The sequence below is a fragment of the Coffea eugenioides genome, chromosome 8 (genome assembly GCF_003713205.1).
Source record: "Coffea eugenioides isolate CCC68of chromosome 8, Ceug_1.0, whole genome shotgun sequence".
Lineage (NCBI taxonomy): Eukaryota > Viridiplantae > Streptophyta > Magnoliopsida > Gentianales > Rubiaceae > Coffea > Coffea eugenioides.
Genome location: NC_040042.1, coordinates 34,928,333 through 34,938,238, shown reverse-complemented (window position 1 = coordinate 34,938,238; position 9,906 = coordinate 34,928,333). Strand labels below are relative to the sequence as shown.

The 9,906-nt window shown below is 38.3% G+C and overlaps 1 protein-coding gene across 1 annotated transcript; it reads right to left on the bottom strand.

The window, feature by feature from the left end:
* On the bottom strand, positions 1-1,170 carry LOC113780631. The gene has a single exon (XM_027326412.1). It carries the CDS (start codon positions 1,168-1,170, stop codon positions 1-3), a length of 1,170 nt encoding a protein of 389 aa, XP_027182213.1.
* Positions 1,171-9,906: the final 8,736 nt, after the last annotated feature.

The following is a 9,906-nucleotide window of genomic DNA, read 5'->3' as shown; positions in this document are numbered from 1 at the left end:
TCAAGACCTATAATTCGGACAATTTCTCCTATTGTGACCCGTCTGGTGACAATTTCGACATCTTCTTGGTTCGTCTGGATCCCTTTCATCCATCTCATTCCGAATTCTGCTAGCTCCAACCCGCCCTGCCCGACGTGTAACAAATTTGCTCCTGTCTGTCTGCAGCTCCCATCCAGGATGGAGCCAAGTATCTTGATGCGGCAGTGGGTTAAACTTCCCTGAATACTGGACGGCCCACCTTGTTTTGGTAAACTGCTGGTCCACAAGAAATCCCGGATTGTCACCTCTATTCCTGCACACCGCCAAAGCGTGTGAACAAGGAAGCCTGTAATTCTGCCACTTTTCACAAGAGCATCTCTTATAAAAAAACCTTATGGTTTGCGTATTGCCTCCTTTACCATCGACACGCCGCCCTGTGATAACCTTGTATACGCCCGATGGGCCATCGAACTCAATGACTCTGTGGGCGCCGGCCTTCAGCTCAGCATTCTTAAAACGTCGCCATATCTTTGGGGGAAAAGGATTGCGATAATGTGAAGCATCTTCCCTTCTCGTCTTAAATAACGCAACTATCCGATGAAATGTCATGTCAATGCATGCACGAATTGGCAAATGGCTTGCCCCGCGCAAGACATTATTATAGCTTTCGGATATATTGGTAGTTAGAATACCCCAACGACGGCCATCATCGTGTGTTAGGCACCACTTTTCTGGACTAATGACTGACAGATAATTCCAAGTATCTGGGAACATGCTTCGTAGTTCTTTTCTGAACATCCGCCACTTGCGTAATTGTCTTGCCCTTCCCATTGCCCAACACAACTTTTTAAGGTGTAAACCTTTGAAGTGTGTCATCAAATTGCTCCTAACATGTCGCAGGCAAAATCTATGGTAGGCTAAAGGTTCCTCCCAATAGTCAAAGTGTGTCATGGTATAGATGATACCATTGTAGCGATCGGAAATGACACAGATAGGATGTCGATCAAGTGCCATATTATATCTTAATTGTTCCATGAACCATGACCAACTGGAAATCGTCTCCTCATCCACTATGGCATAAGCAATTGGCAGAATGTTGTTGTTCGCATCTTGAGTGACTGCAACAAGGAGTTTGCCCTTGTATTTGCCACGCAAATGAGTGCCATCAACGCATATAACCGGCCTGCACATGTGGAATGCTTAAATAGCCGGTCCAAACGCCCAGAATACATACTTAAAGGTCTTAACTCGATCCGAACTATCCGAATGATGTGACCACTCCACCACGGTGCCTGGATTGGATTGCACCAGGGCATCGAGATACTGTGGTAGTTCTGCAAAATTCGCCTCCCAAGATCCAAACACAAGCTCAATTGCTTTACGTTTGGCATACCAGGCTTTTTTGTAAGACACATCAACCTTCAAGTTTTCTTTAACGGAATTTAGTATGTTCTTGACCTTTAATCCAGGGTCATCTTCAATGCTACGGAGGATGTGCCTTGAAATAACGGAAGCCGTCAGGCTTGTATTGTTATTTCTAATCATGTCGCCCAAGCAGTTATGGTCATTGACCCATTTTGTAATTTGCCACATTCCATGGGTCTTTTTCTTTACGGCTCTAACATACCAGTCGCATGGTGGATACCATGGCGCGGTTGAAGTGGAAGGAGTTCTTTCAATTGATGATTTGCATTTAGCAAACCACGTGTTACTCTTACTCTCAATAACTCTGAACTCCCTATTGTGATTGATGGACCACATCCTAACTGCCCGGCTGAGCTGCTGCTTACTCTCAAATCTCATATGGAGACGTATATTATTATTCTCCTCACTGAATGTTACAATACGCTCCAATCCATCCTCCTTTTCTATATCATCATCATCTATGCTCCTAAGATCGGAGAAAAATGTCATTCCTCTTGGAACATATGCAGAGCTGCCAGCTGTGCTATTGCGTCTGTCCTCTTGGAACATATCGAGGTTTACTCTTAAATCCCCACCTTCATGCTCATCATCCGAGTCACTACCAGACACATCTTGCGACTCCGACTCTTCAACCTCTTCCGCATCAACTTCCGGGTCATCTTCTTCCGGATCATCTTCAAGAGAGCCAAGGAGCCTATCATGTATACTAGCATATACATCATCTTCGGCTGAACTGCGACAACCTTGACCAGGGTTAGACTCGATCCCATGTGGATAAATATGGCATAATGGACCTGGATCTCCAAAACTTGGAATCAAATCCAGGCCATGAAAATATTCCTGGGCACCCATGGACCCTGATGTGAGCCTTGGTTCTAATGAATCCATAGATCGATCATCATGCATATAGTGACATGCCGATGAAGTCTCTGGAACGATTGAACTAGAACCGAAGTTAAACTTTGTTGGATCCATGAATGCATGTATAAGCGACATCATTGGACCAACATTACCTATTGGTCCAGTGAATACGCTATTAACTACAGGCATTTGGACGATTTCTTCCTTCTCGATATAAATCTCCGTCATGTATGAAACTCTTTCGATCCAAAGATCGTACATTACATCAAGAGTTTTATCATCCACCACTGCAGAAACAGTATATTTGGAACTCTCCAACGGTTGACGAAAAAATAATTTCGGCTTGAACATCCCTTTATCGACCCCAATATAATGGTAAATCCTGTCAACCAACTCCCCGTATCCAATTCTATGCCTCAAAGTGAATGTCCGGTTGGAAGTACGAGGCAAATAACAAATAAAGTCACCCTCGTAATGTATTTGTCCTCCCCAGTATAGGTTTACCCGCAGAGGTCTTTCTACAGACATGTCTGTGAAATGAATCCCTATTTTGGGGACAATATATTAGAATTAGTAGTCCAAGGGTCCAAACAAATGAAAGAGGGTGGACTCTAGGTCGAAATTGGAACTATTAAATAGACTAATTTCGATCCAGATGTTTATGAAAAAATTGAAAACAGGTATGAAATATGCTATAAATGACGATAGGAATAGCCTAAAACTCCGAACGAAATTTTTAGAAAATTTGGACAGAGTCTCCCCTAAAAATAGACTAAAACTCCCTGCCAACCAATCCACAAATTTCACTAAAACTCCCTGCCAGCCAATCCGAACAGGGTTTATATGAAGTAGTAATCACATTTGCCACACTACATATTGTCAAGAGACCCTATAATTTTCAAAGTACAAGCGTAAGAAATGTACGGAAAGTTATATATATTTGGGCTCCACATTCACACCGCATAACAAGATCCACATTCCCGATGATGTGATATTCTAGCAATGAATCTTACAAAATTAATGTTTTTCCCTGTAGCAGATTTTGCCACTTTTTTAGCATTATAGATTTTGTCAATTACAAAAAACATTACAAGGCTGGTCATTGACTTTCAATCCATCAATTCGCCTTAAAATAAATCCGTATTTCATATTCTAATGCCCTATTCTACTGGAACAAAATTTAACAAACTATACTATTTCAACTTGTCGGCAAACATCCAATAGTTGTAATATAACATAAATTAGCTAATGGCTTGTATCAAATCCGAATTAAGCCTTATGCATAAGAAATGGTAGTTGTAATATAAAATAAATTACCTATTAGTCAGTTGCCCTCACAAAGAAAGATCTACAAAAATTTCGACATAGTCTCCCCTATAAATGGGCTAAAACTCCTTGTCAAACAATCCAAATATCCATGAAATTCAAAAGCGCCAATCTATAAACTACATGATGTTAATAAAATTTCTAAGCTCCAATTGTAAAACATACAATGTCCAATGTAGATAGTGTTTCGACCAAAAATAATAGCTGCGAAATAGATTTTAAAAACAAAAGATTATGATGAATTTTAAAAGAATTCTACAAATGGGGCATTTTGAGCATCGGATTACGTCCAAAGGGTCTTCGCATTCAGCAAATGCGAACTCACGGAGCTCGAATTTTCGAACGACGAAATCCAAAAGAATTAAAAAAAAAAAAATACCAGACCTCGCATTTATTATGAAATGCAAGGATCCGAGCTCGGATTCTTTATGGCAACCCTCGGATCCAACAGGGTTCGGATCCGTCTCAGCAGATGATCAGACGAGCCCTCGGATCTGAGTGAACAACTATGGATCCGAGCTCGTATCAAAATGATCCGAGGTTGGATCCGTCTGTGTTGAGTTGTATCTGAGCTCGGATCATGCTTTTTCTGCACTAATTGCAGAAACTGCAAATAAACTGCAACAAATTGGAAACAGAAAAATTTGCCCGAATTCAAAAAATATAACGTATATCCTCAGATCCACCACAAAAATTGCAAAAATAAGCACAACCCACATCAATTAAACCCAAATTTCACAACAAATCTGAACTTGTCCTTGGATTCAAGTATTCAAGTATTAATTAAACTTAAAATGCTATAAGTGAGGCATTGCAAGTGGAAAAGCCTAACCTTTATGCTGTTTGAGAGTCGCAATGGGACGGTAATGCTGGCAAATTTTGGGAAACGGCACTCGCGGAACCAGTCTTTGGATGCTCCGATCAGCTCCGGTCTTTGGATGCTTCGATGTGCAGAAACCAGCTCTGTTTTCTTTGTTTTGCTGTTCGACAATTCTGAATTCTTTGTTTTGATGTTCGGCAGCTATGTTTCGATATTGCGTTCTGCTTCTCCCACTCACTCGAAATGGGTCTTGGCGGTCACTGAGCTCGCATTGCGAGAATGCGAGCTCAATGCGAGCTCGCATTCCGGAAATGCGAGCTCAATGTAGAATTCTTGAATGCGAGTTCAAAGAGCTCGCATTTCCAGAATGCGAAGACCCTCATTTGTGGAAAACGATCCAAGAACCGCCCTCATTGTAGAATTCTTTTTTTTTCCATCATAAACTGAGAATTCACCCGCATTGCTTTGTTAATTGTTCGATAGTGAATGTTTCAATTTTGATTTCGATTGTATAGTGCTAGAAGGTGTAGTAAAATTTTGTCCAAAGTCACAAGGAGAGAATCTGGATTCTTTCAATGGGAATGAAGCTAAAATGACAGATTTGCCCAAAGATAGTTTTGAATAAATTTAGGACCTCAATTGGCCACGCTATGCCCGTACTACCATGTCACATTATCTATTGGGAAAGACAAAAATGACATTACAGTTGTGGTCCACCACAACATCAATCATTATTTGGGCCCGCCCTATCATGAAGGATGTCTTTCCTTTTCTCATTCAATTTAAGGCCTGTTTGCAAATGGGTTTTTACCCAAATTTGCCTCCTATCAGTTTTTTATTAACTTTAATTACGGTAATTTTAAAAAAATTCTCAAAATTTTTTATCTATTAACTTCAAAATATCCAAAATACACAATAAAAATCCCGTTCTCCCTCTCTTCTTCCATCTCAACCCACCACCACGGTAGACTGGCCGGTAACAGCAGATGCAACTTTTTTTTTCTCTCCCTCTTTTCTCCCTCTCCCCACTCCTCCCCTCCTCTTCCCTTCCCCCTCTCCCCGCCACCAGATTGGAGAGGGGGATGTCCTTCTCCTCCCTCCTCCCCTCCCCTTCCTTTCCCCCTCCCCCGCCACCAGATTTGAGAGGGGGATGGGAAGGGTGGCAGGGGAGGGGGAAGGGAAGTGGAGGGGAGGAGGGGGGAAAGGGAGCAGAGGGGGAGAGAAAAAGCAAAAAAAATTCTCATTTTTGTTGTTGCAACTTCCAACAGAGGGAGGGAGAGGTGGTAGGGGAGGGGGAGAAAGGAGAAGAGAAGGAGAGAAAAGCAAAAAAAAAAAATCCCGTTTCTAGTGCTGTAACTTCCGACGAAAGGAGGGAGAGGTGGCAGGGAAGGGAGAGAGGGAGAGGGAAAGGAAGGAGAGAGGGAGAGGGAGAGGGAGAGAGAAAAGGCAAAAAATAAATTTTTTTTGCATCTGTTTCTTCCGGCTGGGAGGGGTGGCGGCCTGGCAGGGGTGGGAGAAGGGAGAAAGGAGAAGAAGAAGAGAGGAAAGAAAAGAAAAAAGAAAGGAAGAAAGAGAAAGAGAAAAAGAAAAGAAATAAAAAGTTTTTCATTTTAAAATTTTTTCTACAATTTCTACGATAAGTTATAATAAAATTTAGGCAAACATTTCAAAAGACTCATTTGCCAAATGGATATTTGAATTATTATTTTACTTTAAAACTCTAGAGCAGAACTTTTACAATATTTGAATTCTTATTGTTATTGGTCCAAAGCGGCAATGTTAGAATGCGACATTTAGCGCTAGTTTGCCGTGTTTCATCAATGCTCGATCACTGATAAATCCGGTGAAAATTAACTGATAGGTCATTATTTGTCGCTAAATCTATAATTATTCTTCCCTTGATTTCAGCCAAATATTGCGTTAATTGATGGATTCTACTTATATTTGGTTAATGGTGCTAAATTGTAGGAAAAAGAGCAAAACGTGACAAAAAGGGGCAATCTTCCAATTAATTTGATGGTAGCACGTTCGGGATCGATTTCCAAGTTCGATTCAAACTCTGGGCAGCTTGAGAGGAAGATTTGGAAGACTTGAATTCTAATTACTAGTCTTATTGTTGAATTAGGAAACTTGAAATACTTTCTTTTGTGGTTTATTTTGCTATTTAGGAAACTAGTTCTATTTGGTAGTATTTTTCCATTAGGAAACTAAGGAAAAAGCCACGGTTGCTGACCTTGGAAAAGTGGGGACCATTGCAATTGTCTTCCAATATTGCTTTGACCGAAATTGAAGGGAGAGAAGGCTACAAAAGGCCAGCCGACTTTGAAGTTTGAAGGGGGAGAAAGGACGGATCCCGCGGGATTACTACTTAGCCAGGGATTTCACGTGATAACTAGGGAGCGAAGGGAATAAGAAAAAAAACAACGCAGCCGCTTGGCTCTGGTCCGCAGAGTAGTTCCTCTATTGTAAAATATTAACGCAATTTCCTTCAATGGAATTGCGTGAGTTACTCTCAATGGAGAACTAATCTCCTAATTCTAGTCAAGGGGCACAACTGAAGATTTGGTTCAACAATTTCTGTGAGATCTAATTTATTTTAATTGCTTCCTCCATTTATTGGTATTCATATGTTTCCTGCTTTTAACCGTTATAGCTCGTGTGGATGATTGATTAGTGCGCAATAATTGATTATTCATGTAGGCTATTTTGCTAAATAGAGGTAACTGAATCCGTAATTGTTCGTTACCTCTATCCCAGTAGCAACTGGCGTAATTGGGTTTATGTCAGAGAAACATACGATCTAATTTAAATAAACCCTCGTAGCGTGTTTATTGGTTAGGATTGGGCCTTTCTAATTATTAATGCAATCTGGAAATTGAATCCTACGGTCGTACCTAGGGTTGTTTTTGGGTTAGAGAAATAGCTAACGGTCGTACCTTAGCTATCGATAAATTACGGAAGGGTTGGTTGTTTAGCGCGTGCGAGACAACTATAACCAATCTATTAGTAAATGTTGGAATTATCCATGAATCAATGATCAGTTGCATGAACCATTTCTGACGTACACCCTTGGCTAGAGTTTCTCCAATAATTATTTCTTTTATTTATTTTCTGCATTTAATTTATTTAGTTAGCATTTAATCCAAAAATCCCCCCATACTTTGAACTCTAGAAGAAACGAATTATCCCCAGTCCCTGTGGATTCGACCCTGCTTATCACTATCTACAGAAATTATATTTTGTTTGAGCAGGTATTTATTATTGCACAGGCTCGACCCCTGTCATTAACTCTCGAATCAAGCTCACAATTCCTATGTTTAAACTGTAAAATTGAACCTTGACAATTTGTCCATCACCATAAAGTAGTAAAACGAAAATTCCCCAAAGCCTAAGAACTAGTGGCGTTTTTTGTAAGGATCATAGAGACATGCACAACGAATAATTTAAAAATTCAATAAAAGTTTATCATGTAATTAATATCTTTTTGTTACACTTATCTTATATTAATTTTGAAATAAGTTGTGCTTATTCTATTATTTGATTGAAGTTCATTTCTTATACCAAAAGATGACCCCAACGAATAAATACTTAGAAACACTTTTTAAAACTCTTCCACTTAACGCTAAGAATTTCAAGTTATACTTCTTCAAATTGCCAGACATGAAATAGCTCCTTTTTCATCAAAGGTGTTAAATCCTTATAAGTTATTCACCATATTTTCATGCTTTAAGTATATACTTATAAGCTAATGATGTAAACATTCTCTACTACGGGAGCAATCATATATCAAAACAAAATATAACCTTCCATACTCAAGATACCATAATAATCTTAAATCTAAGAATTAATTACACAAATGTCATTTAGAGATTAATCCTTTGGCACTTAAAGAATATCTATATACGGATCAATCTAGTAAATTTGATTATCCTATCAAACACTCATATACTAGTTTAGGTATCTCAAACACTATAGTAGATGAGATCTAATACTTTTTAAATAGAAGCAGTATAGTATGTGTTAGTTTAACCATATTAACAGTGTCTTGCCTTGTTAATACTTTGACTAGAGATATTTAAGAATAAACATTATTTATAATCGAATGAATCTCATCATCATAACTCACATGATTTCATCGATTAGGTTTACTCTAAGGACTTTATCATACTTATATAAATATAAGCAATCAATATAATAAAGATGTCACTTATTATAACATAAATAGTTCAAGTGAATATTAAACCCTGAAGTTGATTGACTTTAAAGCATATACACTTTCAACTCCCACTTACAGTAAAGCCAATCACTCATAAGTCAAAGATCAAATGAGTCTACATGACTATTATATTTCCTTTAAAATAAGTTTTACTAAATGGATCAACTATGGAGCTATCCGCAGGTGCTCTTTCTATTTTCACATTTATACCTACCATTGATTTTCACCAAATCATGTGGTAGCATCTTAACAAGTCTATGGGTATGTAATGAGACCTAGTTCCTTCACTAGACCAAATTTTCTTTATAGTCTCAATACAGGATAAAGGATTTAAAATGAAAAGAACCAATCCAAGTTCTATTTGAACTTATAGATCCAAATGTTTCCCTTTGCCACTTCTCAAGTAATAACTTGTTACGATTTAATTGTAAAAATTTTAGTTATGTTTCACTTGAAACTATTTCAACACACAATAATATTATAAATAAATGTATAATTATTTGCAAATCATCTTTATAAAATTGTTTATCAGTATATTCTCGAACTTTCAATTTAAATTTTTCATGAACCAAAGGATACAATAAGTCTAGTATATCGAAATGATTAATTCTATACAATATAGACAAAACTCCTTATTGGATCACTTCATCTTAAATGAATTTAGCATCTCATCTATGTACAAGGGAAAATTTGCTATATATATAGCAACCAGAAGATTTGATATTCGAGAATGGAGCATAGCTTTGTCCATGTTGGTAAAACCTCAACACCTCGCGACGATTGGCAGGAAGTGGAATCTTGGCGTGCCCACGCAAGGAGGGCGCGCAAAAGTGACTCAAGGTCAGTGGACGTTTTATAATTTGGGCGTGCCCACGCGGTGTTCGACGAACCAAAAAAAATTTTAAGTTAACAAAAATTTATTTTCCTTTTAAACCTTCAGTTTTGTGTTTTCTTTTAGAAATTCAAATTTTGAAAATTAATTAAATAAAAAAAATAAAAAAATTTATTTTTTTAAAAAATAAATTATATTAGAAAAATAAATTTATTTCTTCTTCTTGACCTTTAGTTTAGTTTTTCTCAGCAATTGATTTTTTTCTTGAAATTTAAATTCGAAAAGGAAAAAAAAAAGACCAAAAGCTATTTTTTTCTCTTTTCTTTCTTCCTTCTTCCCCGTTGCCTTGCTTTCCCTTTTCCCTTTTTCTCTTCGGCCAAAATCCATCGCCGCCGCCTGCAACCTGAAGCCCACGGACCTCCACCTCCACCAGCTCGCCACGCCTCT